General features: G+C 44.2%; 1 protein-coding gene and 1 long non-coding RNA gene across 4 annotated transcripts; one reads left to right on the top strand and one right to left on the bottom strand.

Annotated features, from left to right (window-relative positions):
• Positions 1–1599: 1599 nt before the first annotated feature.
• LOC104861831 lies at positions 1600–6802 on the top strand. Of its 2 annotated transcripts, none has more exons than XR_002025322.2 (4): positions 1600–3285; positions 3672–3819; positions 5443–5583; positions 6716–6802. It is a non-coding gene; the product is annotated as an uncharacterized LOC104861831 (long non-coding RNA). The 2 variants fall into 2 exon arrangements; XR_780117.3 differs by having other exon boundaries at positions 1600–3329.
• On the bottom strand, positions 5281–16219 carry Zp2 (zona pellucida glycoprotein 2). 2 transcript variants are annotated; one of them, XM_019207391.2, is made up of 18 exons: positions 16156–16219; positions 15997–16076; positions 15045–15128; positions 14570–14664; positions 12805–12954; positions 12019–12063; positions 11694–11858; positions 11036–11132; positions 10764–10948; positions 9951–10077; positions 8882–9069; positions 8714–8805; positions 8490–8614; positions 8144–8333; positions 6873–7008; positions 6701–6797; positions 6386–6463; positions 5281–5552 (listed from the first exon to the last, which is right to left on the bottom strand). In XM_019207391.2, exons 1-18 carry the CDS (start codon positions 16215–16217, stop codon positions 5407–5409), a joined length of 2142 nt encoding a protein of 713 aa, XP_019062936.1. In that variant the 5' UTR covers positions 16218–16219; the 3' UTR covers positions 5281–5406. The 2 variants fall into 2 exon arrangements, with proteins under 2 accessions (XP_019062936.1, XP_010621842.1); XM_010623540.3 differs by having other exon boundaries at positions 5282–5552; positions 6386–6469.
• Positions 16220–19654: the final 3435 nt, after the last annotated feature.

Raw genomic sequence — 19654 nt, 5'->3', positions numbered from 1 at the left:
GATGGTAAATTAAAGTTGAGAATAGGGAAAGATCACGATATGTCTTTGATGAGACATTTTACTTTTGCAGGAAAGGTCTTTTATTTCAGCTTGAATTTGCTACATTTAGACTCCACCTGTTTGTTGCTTTGACCGTGGTTTGCTAGTTTAGCACAGACAGCGCTAAGGAAAAGTGATGTTAGAGCACCACCTAGTGGACTTTAATAGCAACTGCAAGGTAAATTTAGAATATACAGTAAAATGGGTCTTTTATGACATTCAGTTTATATGTATAAAAATACATTCCTATTAAATCATGGAACTCCACTTCCCAGCTGAAAGGCAATAGGCCAGCAAGTATTCTTAAGTCTTGGAGGACAGGTTTCACTGAGATAGACTGGCCCAATTCTCCTCTATACTCTAGAGGAAATGTCAAGCCTGTTCTGCCTCAGTCTCCTTTCTGGTCTGATCTTCCGCTGGCGAGGAAGTGGGTATAAGGCGGGACAAAACTGTGGTCATACCAATAAGATTACAAGTATAGTGGCTCATGTAATACTGATTATATGGAGAAGCAAGTGTAGTAAGCATGCATGAATGAACAAGGATTTTCCAGGTAGCAATGGGCTAGGGAGGTTTCAGTTTCCCACCCAAAGTGACTGATGCCTATTTAGAATATCTCACTGCTGCTCAACCCTAGGGGAATTACATAGGCGTAGAGTAGTCGATTGTTTTTGTCTGGAAGCCTGGCCTTCAAAAGATACACCTGTAGCCACAGTTGTGACGATAGGTTCTTATCTTCTGTACAGACTCCAAGGGCCCAGCCCTGTCTGCCTACCTCTACTACTTTTAAATAAGAGACTTCAACCCACGTCTCCTGAGTATGGTGCTCACGGTATCTACCCTGCCTCCAAGTTCAGAGAAGAGGAGATTACACCATCTGCTAAGGGTATGCTACACTCTATCAGAAAGGAGGCAGGGAAATAACTTCTTAGCAGGAAGGAAGTGAGCAGAAAGAAGAATAAAAAGAGGGGAGAAGGCTAGGAGATCCCTTTTTGTTCATTAAGCCCTGTCTCAGCACACTTGGGCTATAGTTGTGTTTACTTACAAAGTAAGGACTTCTTTGAAGATAACAATGCATAGTGTAATAGCTTTTGTTATTTTATTATTTGCTTATAAAATTTTGTTTTTTCTTCAGAAAATAAAAAAATGGTATCATAGTCATATTCAAACTATATTATGATCAGACTATAAAGAAAATTTAACATTTTTCCTTTAAAGAATACATTCTTGAGCGGGTGTGGTGGCACACGCCAGTCATCCCAGCATTCGGTAGGCTGAGGCAGGAGGATCACCATGAGTTCAAACCAGCCTGGGCTACATAGTGAGTCAAGGCCAGCCTGAAAGACATAGTTAGACTCTGTCTCAAAAAAAAAAAGTACATTATTATACTTTACAATGAAAAAAATCCTCGCTATTCTTTTTTAAAAAGTATGGATCTCCAGGTGCTATCTAATCAAAGGACTAAGAAGGGGTGTACAGTCAAGGTATTGGGGCAGCTGTTTCCTTCTATAGGACCCAGAGGAGAATCCATTTCTTTGCCTTTTTCAGGTTCTAGCATCTACTTCTATTCCTAGCTCATAGCCCTTCCCACATCTTCAAAGTGCACCACGCCAATCTCTACTTCCATCATCACACTTTCTTCTCTTTGTAGCCAAAAGTCCCTCCTCTAAGGATGTGGGGGTGACATTTATGGCCTACCTGAATAATCCAGACGATTTCCCATCTCAACATTCTTAATTATGTCTTCAAAGTCCTTCTCGTCATAAACGGGACCTTAACTGGTGGTCCCAAGGATTAGCACATGGATGGCTTGGGGCCACCATTTACCCTCCCACGGAGCCTAAGTGTGCTTGCAACATATTCCTTAAAGATCCATTTATGAAGTGGGTCAAGGCATGTCCATTTCGTAAAACATGTGTCTGACTGAGAACCTCTTGTCTAGCAGATAGCTTTCAGCCTACAGTGACCCTCCATCTTATTGTCTCTCATGTTTTATGTCAGAGTCTTAGAATAGTGTTATTACCCCGTGGCTGTGTAGCTGCTCCATTGCTGATTGGGCATCTGTACACCAGTGCATCAACAACCCCATTGAAACCTCAAAAGCTTGCAAAGTAGGTTGTGTTTACATTTCACAAATGCTGAGAGAGGCTCAGATTGTTACGTCTGCCCAAAGCCACACAGCCAGGAGAATGTAGATCAAGAACCCAAATCCAGATCCATTCTAGAGCCCTGCACACCCTACCAAACTGCCTGAAGCTGCAGGACAGGATACGGAGAAAAGTAATTTTCAGGTGACTCCCCAGGTCGTGCATATCCATTCCCAGCCCTGCCATCAGAGCCACCCAACGAGTCTCAGAATCCCACAGCCCTCTCTTTCCACTCCTGACACCTGTATTGCTGATCACTATCCACGCGCAAGATCACCAACACTGGTGTCAGTGAAGGAGCAGCCCTCTGGGATATGAGCTCAACTCTCTGCCCACACAGTTCCTCTCTGATTAGGCTGCCTCCCCCATACACTGTAGGATACGTACTGTGGAAAGTTGAGAACACGACTTGAATCAACTGCTTGATGTACTTGTTCCAGGCTACCATGGCAACAAGTGCTCATCCCAGCTGCTGCTCCAGACAAGTTTAGTTTTCTGCCCTCAGAGTTCTGCTTTAGCATTCCTGACAAGCCTGGCAGAACCGAGTCATACTGGAGAGCAGCCTTAAGGTTCAGATGTCCTTGATTCCTGTGCAAACCGACAAACTTGGAGGTGAGAAGTTCCAGCTCTGTGATCATGGATCTGTAAGTTCCATCCTGGACAAGCTATTGTGGGTTTAAATGCTCTCAGTAATATGAGCACTGTGGGCAAAGTATGTTTCCAGTGTGTGCGGCATGGCTCAGTAGAGGGGGTATTGGTTTCCTATTGCTGCGTGACAGACACAAACCTAGTGACGTAAGACATGGATTATCTTACACTTCGGGAGGTCAGAGGTCCAGATTAAAACGATGGCACTGTGGGCCTCCTGAAGACTCTAGAGGAAAGTCTGTTTCCTTGTTTGTTCCTCTGTCAGGGGCCACCTGTGATCCTTGGTCTCTAGCCCTACGTCATTCAGAATTCTGCTGCCACTGACGCATCTGCTCTAACTCCAGCCATCCTGCCTCTGACTTAGAAGGACCTTGCCATTTGGATCACGTGGAAAGTCTCACGATGTCAAGACCCCAATCACACCTGCAGAGTCCATGCTGCTATTGGAAAGGTGATGATATTGACAGGTTCCAGGGACTAAAACATGGACATGAGGTGGGCCATCGTTTTTCAGCCTACTACTACTACTACTGGTCAGGAAGTCAAGGCCTTGTGAATGCTAGGCAATCTTTTTATTTTTAATGTCATTAAAAGAGGCTATGAAAGTTTTGTTTTGGGTTCTAATGTGCTACAGTGCAGCATCGTAAAAACACACCCACAAAAGTATGAATCCAAGACCATTTGTCCTACTCTTAGCAGAATAATGCCTAATGCCCTTAGAGATCAAGGTCCAAAGAACAGCTTGATGAGGCTACTATAAATGTTGACCCCTACTACTCTAGAAATGCCTAAGCTCCCATACAATGTTAAGTGCAGATATTTTTTTCCTTGTTCCAGGATTGATTCTACAAACTTATGAAAAGAATCCAGACAAAACCAAATGAAGTGTGTCAAAAGAAGGCAAAAGAATCCATCACAAAGTTAGAGACCTACTGTGTGTCACAAGATGTCAACCACGTAGTCCTACTCTCTGCTTGATTTCCAGGTTAGATTTTGAAGACCTCAGTAATGTGAGAATTCAGAGCTGAGAGTTAAGAGTCCAAATATTAGAGACTTGTATTTCTGTCTTTACCTTGCCCCCACCTAGAGATTTTAAATTATATTCTTCTTGCAAAAAAACTCTGGTTGACCTCCAGCTGTTTCTAATTGAAGGGCACAACTGAATTATGTTTCTGTATTACAGATAGCCCAAGCTCCTGAGGTGAGTCGCACTGATTTAGTTGCAGAGCAGGATCCCCCTCAGTAGCCCATAAAGGATCAAGTCTGTGCCATGGGAAAGTAGTCTTTAACCAGTCTTCCTGCCAGGATTGTTATTCTTGAACCCAAGGCAAGAAGGAATCTTTCAATGCACTATTCCTTTCCTAGAGGAGGAGCCTGCTGATCTTCCAACTGGGGTCACAGAGAGACATGTAACTCAAGGAAGTTGTCTATTTGAGAGGCACTTGAGTTAGGAATTACCTTGAAGCAGGATACTGGATCCCTTTCTTGGGGACACCTGGTTTCTCTTAGGAAGGCAAGTGCTGCTAATGATTCAGGTGGTGCTAGGTTTTGGATGAGTATCTCCTCAAAAGCCATGTGTTAAAGGTCTGCTCCCCAGGGTGGTGCTACTGAGAGATGTTGAGGACTTCTAAGGCGGTCCCTAGGTCATTGGAGGTATGATGCAAAATCGGGCTATGGGATCCTACTAAATAGACCACTGTGACTTCTGTCCTATGCCACCACCAGGGCAGGCCCAAACCCATGGGACTACCGATCAGTTGACTTGAACCTACAGAAGCCACTTCATTGCTTTACTAATTATCCCATGCTAGGCATTCTTTAAAGTGCCAGAAAGCCAACACAGGTAGCTTCCTGGCTCCCATCTTTTCTGTGGGTAGAAGGGGTAAAGAGACCCAAGTGCACTCCCACAGGTAGGCTGGTGCTAAACCCCATTATTGAATGTAAGGCTGGAGCTAAACCCCATTATTCAATGTAAGTACCAGAGGATTCAGGTATAGGAGTAAAGGGTCACTCTCTAGTGTGAGAAATGAAAAGGTAAGTAGGACAAAAATGTATAGTACATTGAAATAAGAAAAAAAAAAGTGTCCAAATGGGAAGGGGGAAGAAGGAGGAGGGAAGGGGAAAAGGAAAGAGCAAAAAAGTATTAATAAAACTTTTGTAAATAAGGGGAAGAGGCATTGCAGGGAAGGGAGGGGGTGGGAAAAAAAAAAGAATCAAGATGTATCATGTACAGGTAAAAATTCCCCATGCTGAATGCTATCATTATCGAAAATGTACCAATAAAATTTAGCAAAGATGTAGTTGTAAGTCTACAAATTGTTATTCCTGAAGTTAAAGAGTATGTTTTTGCAGTCTCAATGGGCATAACATATTACAGAGTATTTTTTAAAGGGTCAAAAGAGGCCAATTTATAAATCTCTCTTTTCATGTCCACATAGACCAAAGCCTACCCAGACGATTGCGGCTAGGCATTCAGTTTAGAAAATGATCGCTAAAAGCAACAATCCTTCAGTGCTATCTAATCTTAAGGTAGAAGGCAAGGAGTTCACTTCAACTTTATTGGCAACTTCAATTAGCGATTTAATATCACTGTTCTTTTCTTACGCAGGTAAATAACAAATCCTAGAGTTATCACCGCACCCACTAAGGCAGCCCCAGCAGCCACTGCTTTTGAAGCAACATCTCCAGTGATCCCACGCCCTCTGGAGTCTACAACATCTGGAAAGGAAGAAGACATTCGAGTTGTAAGGTCAGGTTGAAAGATGAGGTTGCAGCCTTACATACTAAGACTCCCCAGAGAACTATACCAAGTTAAGCTTCAATAAAATGCTTTGGCAATTTTACAGCAGGGTCTATATCCTTATTCTGTAAGCCAATCTCCTTTGCTGTTCCACATTGACTTCTCTCTGCCATTTCCACTTGCTTTTCCAGCCTCCAGTTAGACAGACTCACACCTGGGGAAGGGCATTAGAATTTCTGCCTTTTTAACACTACCTCTGCTGCTAACAGATATGGTCAGCCATTCCCCAGTGCATGATCTCCTGTGTTGTTAGGGCAAAGACTGCTTAATTTCACATTCCAGGCCCAAAGGTTAGGATGCTACCAGCAACATGATCGAATGCCACTGTTACCCAGGTCGGTAAGTTAAAAGATACCCATGTCTTCTGGCCTATGAATCCTACCAGAAACATATCCTGAATTGTGCAGTAGGCAACAACCCTCTTAGAGATCTAACATGGCATTAAGGATCCAAAATGGCATTTGCTGTTAAAGTAGAAATAACCCAAAGGTATGAGGGAGGAACATGACTAAGGCACAGCCATATGCTGTCCTACATGGCCAAAACTGCAGTAGGTCTCTACAAATACATTCCCACTTGCTCTAGCCATCTTGTATCAGTCGGTAGGATTTCGAGAAGAGGATACAAGAGACTCAACAGAAGCCTCTCTGGGAAGGGAGACTATCTTTTATTCTCTTGTTTAATTCATCACGAGCATAACCATTAAACTTTGGGGATAAAAAGTCAAGTAACCTAGGGGTTAGCGCAGTACCTGTAAATGAAGAGTCATCTGACAGCAGGAGAATTGGTCCTGGGAGGCTGACTGTAATTTTCTCCTCTTCAGTGGCCCCTGTGGCTAGACACAAACAATCAAGGTTGTTTGACCTTTTGCTGAAAAACTGGGAGGGATTCTCAAGAGAGCTCCCCCATCGAGCTGGACAAAAACCTGCCCATCTGACTGATTGGGTTAGGGTTAGGGTTAGGGGACTAACACAGAGTCATCCATCTTTAAAAACCTTCCATTCTGAAAGACACAAGCCTGCTCTGAGTAAGAACCCCATAGCAGTGATCTGGGATTTTTTTTTACCTCTTCTGTGCCTAGGTGGGGCAGGGCACGTCACGGAACACAGAGGGGAGTCCAGAAAGAGCCGGTTGCAGACTAAAGCACTGCAGTGGAAGTACACCTGGAGACAGAAGAGAATTAGGGGGAACCAAGCACTCACGTTCAACCCTCCTCAAGTGGCTTCTCGATCACTTACCAGGGTAGAAAGCACCTGAGCCCCTGATACAAAGGCGAAGGTCTTCACGTCGAACCTCTGATAGTGATATGGATGGGCCACGGAGGAGCCAGCTGGATGGAAGGTGGTGTGGTAGTTGTCCAGGTCGTATTCACAGCTGGAACACAAGCACCAGGGAGAGACAACGGCTACATGTTCCTGCTCATGCGTGTTTATCCAAATTGAGTTATGTCATTTTCAGGACCACAGCCATGTCCACCTTCTGCCAGCACCTTTTACTTTTAGGACTTGATCCATCCAATGCTACTCAGGAAGTCTCAAGTTGTACATGATAATTGGATTCTTTTCTACTGTGTATTAAAACACACACCTATTTGTTGTTCATCAAGTAGTGCAAGTTGTACTTGTATCACTTAAGATACTGGCTTGGTCATCTCCCCTAATAGGAGAAACTCTTATGCCCAGAAGTGTATGTTAGTGACAGGAGTAGAAAAATCCCTGCCATATTTTACATGTTAGCAGGGGAGGAGGAAACTTAAAGAAGGTAATATGCTAGGTGGTTAACACCAAGGGAAGAGACCAAGCTAACGGATAAGGTCGCTCAAGGTAGGCTCTTGGAGAGCCATCTCCAAGGAGGTAAAGGAAGGAACTGCACAAATGCACTGAAGATGCCTAGTCCTGAGATGGGTATGTACCTGGGGGTTAAGAGCATAGCAACAGACTCCCTGACAGTGTCAAGAAAGCTAAGGTGCAGTTCCCTGCAGTGCAGACCCCTGGAGAGGACCCTGCAGGTAGAGTTGACAGGACAGATACATACGTATGTCTTTGCAAGTCCCCGACATTGTCATGCCCAGTTCTACAGTCCAGTGGGAATCCTAATCCCAGCTCCACTACTTACTAAGTATTGCTTTAGACTAGTTACTTGAGGGGCAAATTGGAGCTTCTCCATGAAGCACGAGAGCTCCTGTCTCCACTGCAGGGTGAGGAGGTCTGATGATGCATGTGGAATGCACAGCACCTAGCACTGATATATGCTCAGCCAGTGGATGAGGGCTGGAACCATCATTTCTCTTGACAGTGTTAGAGCCAGACTCCCTCGGGGGAGGATCCCATTCTTTAAGACTCCAAACTAACAGGAGAGCAGCATGAGCCACCCAACTACCTGAGGACTAAAACAAGGACTAACTCGAGGCCTTTGTGTCCAAACATTTCCCTAAAACCCAAGAAGGTTTGTTCTGTACCGCAGGCGAATCCTGATGGATCAGCTAGGCAGCCTTCTGGGGAGCACCTACCCATCCACAACAATGTTCCACTGGGGCTGAGACGCGGAGTCCATACTGGATGTCGCCCAGCAGTCGTCCAAGACCAGTTTGATGTTGGGATCGTTCCTGTTCAGGACCCGGACTTCCATGTAGATCGGCTGGCGGAGGTATCTCACTACAGGGTACTCCTCGTCTCCGTAAGGTTGTTGGTAGGACTCATCTGAAATGGAACAGAGACCTCGGTACTGAAGCTGGCTATCATTACAACATGTGCTTCAGCACCACTTCTGTTCCATCTGTCCTGCCAGTGTCAGAAAGTTCGTTTTAGGGGAAATTCCCCAAAAGCATTTCAGTACCTTGAGCTGCAATATCTCACCTGGGAAGGTTTGCAGGGTCAACACAAGTGGACCTGACTTCACAGAGGCCGCTGGAGGAGGAAGACTTTGGATGTTGGCATACAGTAGCGTGTCATCCCTATGGTAATAGCATTTCACCGTCATTCTGCAAGAACATGTAGGGGTGGTAACAATTTTCAATTAGAAAATTCCTTGACTTAAACTGGAGCTTTTAAAGAAAAATCAAGTAACAACTGTATCACACCTGAATTCACTATCTCTGAATATTTTGCTTGGAGGAAGATCTTTCCAGAGAGCATGTATTTCGTTTTCATAGATGACTTTATCGCCTTCAAACTTAAACATTAGATAAAGTTGGCCAACAGTTCATTCGAAGGGAAATCATAACCTCCTACCAGCTGCCAGCACTAACCTTTTGCTTTGTGCCACATTCACTCACGGGTACGTGAAACCTCACCAGCTCCCCAGACCGAGCTGTGATGACGGGCTGGCAGGAGGAGTTCCCCACTCTGAGGGTACCCAAGTTGAGAGCTGGTTTTGTTTGGTGGCTATAGACCTCAAAGTCCATAAAGCCATCTTGGGTACATAGCTCTCCTGTAACTAGATAGCAGTGAAGGTTTAGAGAAAATGACTTCTACAGAATGATTTTAGTTCTCTGAAAAATACCCAAACAAAAAGTGATACGCATCATCCATCAATCCTGTGTTAGGAGGGAATACTCATAATTTTCAGCAAGAGGCACCAGAATTTGTCCTAAGCCTCTGGTTGGGGTTAACACCTGGATATGCAGCTTGAATTATAAGTGATCTTAAACTCACCACAAGGGAAGGAGAGACCAGAAGACATGGAAAGAAGGGTCAAACAGAGCAAGAGGCCAGTGAGAAAAGCCATAAGCTCCAGTGACAAACTTTGAATGGCTTTGAGAACAATGCCTCGTGTAATCATGTCCCTTAATATAGACGGAGTATTGACACGATGTTCAAGGTTTATTTACTAGGGATGCTCAACTAGCAAAGTCTCTTCAGAATTTTTCAGATTTCTGAAATATTTGCAGTCTGAAACTTTTGGTCCCAGGCATGCTGGATAATGGATCCTTAGGCTGAACTCACAAATCTTTAATGCTTTGAAGGGAAATTGAGACAAGAGTTAATCTTTGTCATTTGGATTAACCCGATACAACTCCAAAGAAACAGAAGCACTGAGGCAATGCTGAATGAGAGAAAATACACACTTAGTCCTTTTACAAACTTTGTAGAAGTTTAAGGGGAAAAGTTCTCAAACTTGAATATTCCCTCTAATTTAGATGATGGGCTCAGGACTCTGATCAAAATATCCAGATGAACCAAACATAGGACAGTTAGACTGAGATCTGGTTACAGGAAGGCTTTAGAAACATTCTTGGGGCCCCATCACAGCAATAATCAGAACCTGAACTTCTGTAGATTTTCCCACTGTAAGAAAAAAATAAAAAAGCACTTTACCTATAGAAACTGGTGACTCACAAAGACACTCAGGATCAGTCACCATGAATACTGTGTCTAGTTGAAAGTAAAAGGTCAGCTTGAGTGAAGATAAGTAGAACTGATAGAGTAGGCACTTTTCAGAGAACTGAAATGACAAAAGAATGCGAGTTAGTGGTCACAGCCTATCTGGGGCCCAGGGCAGTCACAGGAGACAGGAAGAAAGTCCATTAAATACTTGCAGGGTGTACTCTGGGCTATCTGGTTCCCTTCTAAGCCAACGAGAGAAACCCTATCACTTCCTCAAATCCGGATACTTTCTCAGGCAGGAAATGTCTTGCTTTAAACTCACGCTCTGAAGTACCCAGGGTTGCATGCCCTTTGTCCTAAGCACTAATGCTTGAATTAACAGATCAAATTCCAAAGGATGAACACTGTGTCAAGCCAAGTCTGAGTCAAAAGACTACAGATGTTATAAAATACCATTACAAAGCATACACCCTGAACTAAGATCACTCTCTGGTGTCCATGGTGATTGCATCGGTCAAAATTGGACTCAGGAAGAACCTATTAGTAGAATAACAGTTTTCATTGAATAATTGACACATAGTTGGTACTTTTTAAAGGAAAGAAGGGAGGAAAAAAAAAAAACAGGAAAAAATTCCGTTGCAGAGGTGCAGAGGTTAAAAAGACTTCCTTGGTGTTCAAGAAAACTCTAGTTAAAAATAAATTTATGCAAGATGATCAAGAAAAGCTTTCTAAAGTCGTACAAAGATTACCCACAAGAGAATACTTAAAGTCAGGCTTCCCCAGGTTCAGGACTGACAGACATACTCTGGTTTTGAGAAGAGTTTTGCTGAAGTGTAATCTCAAGCCATTTGTTGTTTCTGTGTTGATCCCATTGTCATGCAGCTGGCTCATGGGGATGTCCCTGTTTTCAACGCTCACAGAAGTCAGCTTCCCAGGAAATTCTGGTATGGTGAGAGTCATGTGCGTGGAATTGCACGTCACAGACAGATCTGGAAGGAACAATGGACAGCATGACCATTATCAGCCTTGATTAAGCCCCCTAGAAAAACGTTTTCCTTCCACCCCGATGGCCTTACCCGCTGCACAAATAGCTTGTGATGAGAAGGTGATCTTCTGCCCAGGAGACACAAATGAAAACTTCAGAACCGCCGTGTAGAGATGACTGTTACCTTGCTGGAGAGACAGTGTTTTTGAAGACAGTTGCTTGCTTAACTTGACAGTGAGAATTGTCAAAGCAAATATATTCTCAGGCACACGGCACTGTTTGGGTGCCCAAGGAATGTAGACATTTTATCCAGTAAGGATTGACAAGGTGATCTGGTCCATCATTGACCTAATCTTTGCTAAGCAGCACATGACTATACTTAAACACATGACTACAGTTAATATGGTGTTTCACTGTTGGCCCAGAAAATGCCAATACTTACTCTAAAACATGACAATGTAACCCGAACAGAACACCTTACTTCATATAAGACTTTTAGGAGTACCCTTGTTCCTCCAGTTGCCACAGATACAAGTTTACAGGAAAGGGAGAGAAGAGACTGAGGTAAAGACTATGTGCATTGTGTTTACTGCTACACCTTTAGTACTCAGTGAAGTTCTTGGCCCATAGGAGGCATTAAGATGCTTCTTGAATCCATGTGTTGCCAGTTAACTTGAAGACATGGCTTATGTAATGCTTACAATTCACTGGTTTGTGACTTGGTGGTACAAGGAGATTGTGACACCTACCACATAATGAGTGACACCGGTGGCATTGATGGGCACATGAAGGGTCATCTTTTGGCTGTCAATCAGGAGATTAAATCCTTCTCTTAGGGCCTCCTGCAGGGTCAGACTGTGGGCTCTGGAAATATCACCAACCTCGATGATCCATCCCCTATGAGATTCATTCCTCTAAAATAATAATAATAATAAATAAAAACATCGTTTAAAGGACAGGTGTTCACTCAATTAGGAGACTAGAATATCCTCATCTTTTAAATCTATTAAAGCTGACATTCTATTTTAATCTGAAGTGTTAGTACGATTAGTAACTTAAAGATTGCTTTCCTACCTCACCGACATCAGCCATGCCACGAATAACTTGTGGAAAGGAAAACTGGAAGAAAAACAAAAACACCATGTGAAGCTTTCAACTTGGAGGACGAAGTATCTGAAATCACGGCCACTCTCAGTGAGCAGAAAACACCCAGCGTGATTGCTGTATCGTTTCTGCACCGAGAATCCTGTTGTGGGAGGCTGTAGGCAAAGGACCAGGCTGCTCACGAAGCCCCATTGTGAGCTCAGATGTCATTTCCTCTCTTTGTGCTTCAGATCCCTAAATGCAATGGAGCATCCAAGCTCTGTCCCGTTCCAGATGTGCAGCTTCTTCCCATCTACAGATGGGCAGGGCACTTACATCGTTAGGTTATAAATGTTGCCTTTAGCTGTCCAGCATCAACGTCAGCCATGGTGGACTATGAACTTCACGGCAACGTGGCTGGGCCATTTTACTCATTGACTCCAGCGTCTGCAACAGAACCTGGAGCACGGTAGGTACTCCGGTTGTCAAGTGATCGTTAATATGATTGCAGATACCATTTGAACCCTTTCTATTGCTAGGGCTCATGATACCCTATATATTGTAGAGTGTGGGCCAATTCATAGGACACCCTACCAGGTGGCTGTTATCATTCCTCCATTTTGGACTTGGAAAAAAGCCTCAGTGTGGCTACGAAAAGGACATCAGTCACAGAGCAACACAGCATTGAAGTCCTATCCGATCTCTAAGCCCAGCTCCCAGAATACTCTCCTATTCCCCCTGCTTTCGCCATAGATGAGGTCAGTCTGATTCACTTACAGAAATGAAATCCTTCATACAGACTGTAGATTCTGAAAGCTCGTGTAGTTCTACTTTCACAGCTGGGCAGAAGAACTGGTGTATGGCATCCCCAGGTCTTGAAGCAGCACTGTTGTCTACAATCTTGATGTTCAGCTGGTGCCCACCGGGCTGCGTGAAAACAGCACAGGAAGAACAGAATGAATCCAACAGAGTGGCAACATTACAAGTTGTGATTTCTATGCCAGGAGACCCGCTCTTGGAGATAGCCTGGTAAAGACTCATTGTCAGAACAGTGTGAGCATCAGGGATCAGAGAGTTCAGCTTTTCATGTTTCTATTTCTCTTCTATTCGGCCTGTGTCTCGAAGTTGTGGCCCTGGCTGAGTGGAGATGTTCTGAGGGCTTTCCCAAGTTATTCAATGCTCCGGTTGAGCACGAAGGAACAGCCATTGTGTCAGGCACAGCTACCTTGGAGGTTAGCTCTGAGACCTGTCAAAAGCAGAAGCCTATCAAGCTTCTATTAAGTGTTAATGACAGACTGTGGGCCAGATCGATAGAATTTTAAATACACTCTTCGAGGAGCCATGCTTAGTCCCATGACTTTTTTTCCTAAACGCTATAGATTTGGGAAGATTTAGAGAAGAACGTTTAGTCCCAAGATATTTTCACAAGAGGCAGCAATTACTTCCATTAGGCATTCACAAAGTGCCTTGATAGACCAGATCATTTATAGTGCCAGCCTGTTTCCAGCTCTTAAGAAGTTACTTATGCTACATGGTCTAGTTTTATTAGGATCACGTGATGTGGCCTATTAAACATGAAGATACCAGGACTCGCCCCCCCCCACCTATATCAAGTCCATTAAATCCCTACTTTCCAAACTCCCCAGGTGATCCTTTGTATTCTAAAGTTTAAAAAAAAAAAAGCAAACAAACAAACAAAAAAAAACACCTTTTTTTTCGAGGTATGATCTCACTATGCAGCCCAGGCTAGCCTCAATTCAGGGCAATCCTCCTGCCTCAGCCTCCCACATATACCACACCTGGCTAAAGCTTGAGAACTTCTGTGACAGTTTGCTTTTATCACTCCTAACAACGTTGATTGGCCAATACTGTTGCTTGGCAATAGAGAAACCCTTACTGCTTAGCTACTATTTGCTTTCTAACACCTGTTTTTAGGCTACAGGTTCTCTATTTGCTAGCATCAAAACAGCTTTGCATCTCACATGGGGCTTGCAGGAAAAAAATAGCTCATATTGGAGCATTTTTAAAATCTAGGTTCTGCATCAAGTCTTCATCTGTATAATATAATTCATCTGTAGTTAACCTATTATCCCTATTTTCCAACAGGCAAAGAGAAGCTTAGGAAGGTTAAGCAACATGCTTTGAGAGTCACGCTTATGTAGCAGCAGAGCTAGGGCTCAAGGGCTCTCAGACCCAGGGCTTCTCCACATTTGCCATTTCAGGCCGATCACCCATGTGGGACTTCCTGGGGCAGTGGAGGCTATTAGCAAGCCTCCTCGGCTTGTGCCCACGAGAGGCCAGCAGTAGCTTCCACCCCCCTTCCAGTTAGGATAAACAGAAATACTTCTCAGCACTGTCAGTTGTCCTCCGGGCCAGTTCACTCACACTCACACACACACACACACACACACACACACACACACAACCCTCTGGTTGGGAACCACTGCTCTTATTCCAAAGCCCACATCCTTAGCCACCAAGTTGACTGCAGTAAGTACTAGCTTAATACTTGCCAAATCACTCCACAAAAGCAGTTTCTTACCACTCTCCTGGAACACGTCTCATATGGAGCCTTCAGTTTGAGTTTTTCTGAGTCCAGGGTGTAAGTGCAGTTCAGCATTTCAACACCAAAGGGATCTACAGAAGCCAGAGCAGGTCAGGGAAGGGGCTGGCTGAGGGTACACTTCAGCGAGTCTGCCAGAGGCACTGAGCCAAGGCCGCCAGCCCACTCCCAAAGCACTCCAGTGGGAGTGACCGAGGGCTAACACCCAAGTTCAGAGATGCTGCGCCTTGCAGCCAAGAACTCCCTGGAGATTCCAGTAGAAGGAGTTTCCTAGGAAACATAGGGACCTCCAACAAATAGAGGACCAAACAAATAGGAAACTCCATGGCCCCAGGGGTGTTGCTGGAGGCCAGTTGCTCCAAAATTTGAGTTCTCTGTGCACCAGATAAATAGGGCTGGCCTTGAACCAAGGCCTTTCTACTATGTGGGACGAAGCTGACACGGTGTTACCTACCCACCACAGATGCGTGCCATTTCTCCGCGCCAAGACTTCTTGAAAACTCCACTGTTAGTTCATTTTCATTGCAAGTGACAGTACCTGGAGAGGAAAGGAAACAGCTGGGGTCTTTTTGAACTACAAGAGGCATTAATTCCTCCAGAACTGTAGAGAGAGACTCTTCCTCCCCAACAGCCATCAAAGAAGGACAGCAGGGGAGAGAGACTAGGATTGACTCCCCACCTCAGGGAATTCATAAATTGGTTTAAAAAAAAGACGGGACTACAGTAGGATATGCCGAAAACTGTAAGGAAGATATCCATTAAACACCAGGGCTTTCTGAAACTCCAAGAATATGTCTGATTCAGGGTTAAAAAGCGAGCCTCTAGGAGCCAAGCCAGAACCTTGGTAATGGAGCTGACTAGGGTGGGAATAGTAGGTCTGTGAAGAACTAAAGAATAAAAGCTTTGTCTACAGGTTCTTCAAATTGAAGTTTAAACAAAAAACAAAAAACACCCTAGGTAAGCCCCAGGGCATATTTTTTCTTCAGAACAAATTCTGCCAAAGATCCGACATTTTGCAACCTTTGGAGCAGATGAAAGTCTTAAAAAGAAACAAAACAAAAAACCCTGTAATTTCAAGGGGAAGAGCTCTGATCTTGCCTGTTACGTTGTTGCTTTCCTGAAGCCCAAAGCTAAAGACCACTGGCCCTAGAGATGAGGACTTAATGTTACGGCTTATTGTTCTGTAGACGCCCTAAGATTTGAGGACGTGGAGGGAGGGGGGTTGGAAAGTAGTAGTTCTCTTTCAGCCCCCTTCCTTTAGCGGACATGGCAAACCCGTAGGCAGACCAAGGAAAGATCTAGTGACCTGACCAAGGGATGCACTGTCCGTGTGTTGCTTGGCCAGTAAGGCGCTTTACCCACCCCTGTTCTCTGCCGAGGGGATCTCCCTCACTCAATGGGCTTACCTGGGAAGGCAGGGTTCACCAGCTGATGACCGTCAACTGGATTCGCCGAAGTCGCAAGCGTGAAGAAGAAACAAAATGACCTGGACACGGAGAAGAGGACAGGAGAGGGAGTTACGAATGAATTGAAGCACAAAAATTCCCAGCTCCAGCAGTCCTCACCTCCAGGCTGCCCAAGGGCAACTTGGGAAACTCCCAAAACCTCCTCTCTGCCTTCGCACCATGACAAAAGGCAGCAGGCAGAGGGTGGCCTGCTCTGAGCTCTTATAGCAAGAAGCAGGATGGGACCCCACCCTCTTGCAACTGAGGGCACCTGAGTTTTCACCCGCACAGCCGGCTCAGCTGAGAGGTAGGAGTTTGGGGAGAAAGTGGCATCTGCCCTTCCTGATACTTGCCTTGAATATTCTGCTAACTGTTTCTGTGGCTCAGCCATGAAAGCAGAGTTCCCTGAAACTGACTCCAGGTGAGTGAGTTTGTGACCCTCCCAAACAATGGGGAAACATCATCTTTTGGATAAAATATGAACAACTCCAGTGTGGAGTGAAAAGGGGACGTGAGGAGGGGACGTGATTTGTTCACATCATAAACCTTTCCTTTAAGTAACTGCTAAGCTCCTGGTCATTGTGGAAGTCACCCTGACGTTGTGCACTTTTTTCTTTTTTAAATGAGGCATCATTTACTTTCAAGTATGAGTTTACATTTTACTGCAAAAAATGCAGACCTTTAAAAAAGGATAGAGAGAAAACTAATAGTGATCCATAATTCTGTTACTACTAATGTCTATATAAGTTGCTTTAGAGACTTTTTATAGACACCAGAAGAATTAGGGAACATCAGAAAGGGGCAGAAGGATGAGATTACAAAACAAATTCCTAGGTGCTGTGAACTTTTTTTTTTTTTTGAGACAGGGTCTCAGTTTGTAGTTAAGCCTGACCTTGAACTCAGTACAAGCCCAGTCTGGCCTCTAACTCCCAACAGTCTTCCTACTTCAGCGTCCCAAATGCTGGGATCACAGGCATGCTCCACCGTGCCTGGCTGGGTGTTGTAAACCATTACCCTTGGCAGCACGGAATGTTTCAACAGCTGTATTATGAGATCCTCATAAAACTATAGAAGCAAAATGTTTGCATGAGATGAGAGGTTTTTACCAAGGGGGAAAGAAACTGAAATAAGTCCACTAGCCTCACTTTCTCTTGGTTAACTTAAAAATCACTAATTTCCTTGCTCTGATCACTCTTTCTTGACCAGGGCTGGCATCCTTCAGCCAAAGCCTCAGTTCAGTTGAAACTTCTTTCCTCCTCTTCTCATAAAGCTCTGCTTGGGCAGGAATGTGTGTGCTTGCAGAATCTGAACCAGTCTCGCTTCTATAGGCTCTTGAGTCAAAAGACCTCACTCAGTAGCATCTCACTTGCAATTTAAAAATCTAAGAGTCAGGCCTAAATACTGGTTTTTGTTGTTGTTGTCATTTCTTTTCTTTTTTTCCCCCCCGGTACTGGAGATCGAACTTGGGACCTTGTGCTTGGCGAGGCAGGCGGCAGAACCCCTGAGCTAAATCCCGGGTCCCTAAATGCTATTTTGAAATCTGCTCTTATCACTTCCAGCATTTTATGACATTTTCATTTACATGTAAAGATCTCCATGATTTTTTAAGGCTGCTTAGGTTTTCAATGTTTAGTTCAACCAGTGCTTATTTCACTGTTCCTTATCAAGGGGCATTAATATGGTTTACAATTTTTCATCATTATAACAACATGATGAATGTTTCTCAGCATTTTCCTGGCTAACCTTTAGCATAAAGTTCTAAAAGTACAATTCCTGGGTCAGAGATAGTGAATAAGAATGCTATATTGTGTAGCACTTAGGAGTTTAAGGATGGGGCAACATGAAAACAGCATACCCAAGCTCTGATAATTGAGTATCAGGGCTAGGTTGAGAACTCAGATTTCCTGGAACCCGATCCATATGTCTTTTTAGCATCTCTCACTGCTCTTTGAGACATGTGTATGCTGCAGTCTATATTCTATAACAGGTAAACTGTATGCCCAAGCTCTGTGCAGATAACGGTGTAGCATTTGCAGTTGGTGTAACTTGAGGAATAACCTCTACTCTGGTACAGCCATCAGAAATACTATTGTAGGTTAGAATAGTGTTTCCTCAGCTTCCTGATCAAAAGAATCACACGGGACTTTCTGTAATGTCACAGATTCCTGGGTTGCACCCCCAAAACTGCCAAATTAGACTCTCCTGGAGATGGACCTGGGCATATAGGCTTAACAAGTAGCACAGGCGGCTTTAATCATCAGGAAAACCTGGAAAATAGCTGGAGGGAGGGAGGCAAGGATACGAATGGTTATCAGTGGTCAACTTCATTATGGGAGTAAATTGATTAGATTATATCCCAGTGGAATTGGGGAGAGGAAGCAAATTATAAATAGTAGGTGGGAGTCAAGATGGTGAAAAGGTTTTGCTTCAAGCCGGGAATGGTGTCACACATCTGTGATCCCAGCACTCAGGAGGCAGAGGCAAGAGTGAGTTTGAGACCCTGTCTCAAAACAACCTCACAAAATTTCTTCTTTTTTCTGTTTAAGAGTAGAAGCATGATATTAACAGTTACTCCACCCGTGCATAGGTGATGCATTCCAACAGTGGGTGAGACTGTGATGGGAGGTACGCAGAGTAAGGCCTGTGAGACCCAGGCCTGTAGGGAAGGTGTTCAGAGAGGCCTTGGGGCTCACGTGCTTTCGGCCTCCCCAGGCCTCGGTCTCTCTGAAGATGCCGCCTTTCCTCCAGGGTGGGGCCAGCTTGATCAGACCCCCACCCTGGGAACACAGGGGGTGGAAGAGACTGCAGGCCAGTGTGAGTGAGTGCACCTGAGACAGCTTCATCTGCCACTCCCGACCTCCTGGCTGTGACAGCCCCGGGGCAAATAGGAATCAGTTTCTAGGATTCTACTCTAGAAAAAAACCTTCATCCACCATCCATGCCTGGGAACGCAACTGTGTTCAGTGCAGCCAGCTTTGAAAATGAAGTAGAAGTGGCCGTTCCACCATAAGATGGGGTCTATTGTCAGTAGGTAGGAAAAAAAGTCTCTAAAATTGATAGATTTTTAACATGTCACTGAATAAGTTGGAAAATTTCTTTCAAATGTGCATTTTCCACACTGTTTTTCAAGGAGCCTTTTAAAGCTAGCTGATTTATAACCACCAGGCGTTGCCTCTCCTTTGCTCTGAATGCCCTGGTCTCTACCTGAGGACAATGTGGTCCTGTCTGCCCTGGTAATCACCAAGCGTATCCTGGGGGAGTTTTACGTTACTCTTACAATCAAAGAAAGTCTCTAGTATTGTTGTTGTGGCATTTGGGCAGGTGCACTCCTTTTTGCTGTACAGTTCTTATAATATACAACTCATAACTTGTAAGTACTTGATGTGGTATCTTATTTCCCACAATAACAGAAATATTAATTGAAGATAGCCTTAAGGAGATAATTAGATAAATTGTGTCATGTGCTTCAAGCACTAAAAGCAATTCTATGGGCTCATGAGCTATGAGGGCTGATAGGAAATATGTCCAGCATGATGTTAGGTTTGCAGAGAAGTATAATTATAAAGCTTTTGTGTTTTGCTCTTAAAAAAACTCATTTGTATGTTTCTACATTTATGTG

The sequence above is a fragment of the Fukomys damarensis genome, unplaced genomic scaffold, assembly GCF_012274545.1.
Source record: "Fukomys damarensis isolate Sample0158 unplaced genomic scaffold, DMR_v1.0_HiC HiC_scaffold_34, whole genome shotgun sequence".
NCBI lineage: Eukaryota > Metazoa > Chordata > Mammalia > Rodentia > Bathyergidae > Fukomys > Fukomys damarensis.
The sequence above is the reverse complement of the archived record's forward strand: the minus strand, read 5'-3'. Positions and strand labels throughout refer to the sequence as shown.

Coding starts and splice junctions, on each gene's coding strand:
- Zp2 (XM_010623540.3), bottom strand. CDS start 16,217: ATGGTGCGAAGGCAGAGAGGAGGTTTTGGGAGTTTCCCAAGTTGCCCT. Junction 11,859..12,018: donor GCATGGCTGATGTCGGTGAG/GTAGGAAAGCAA, acceptor TTATTATTTTAG/AGGAATGAATCTCATAGGGG. Junction 5,553..6,385: donor AGATGACTCTTCATTTACAG/GTACTGCGCTAA, acceptor CTTCCTTTCCAG/ATGTTGTAGACTCCAGAGGG.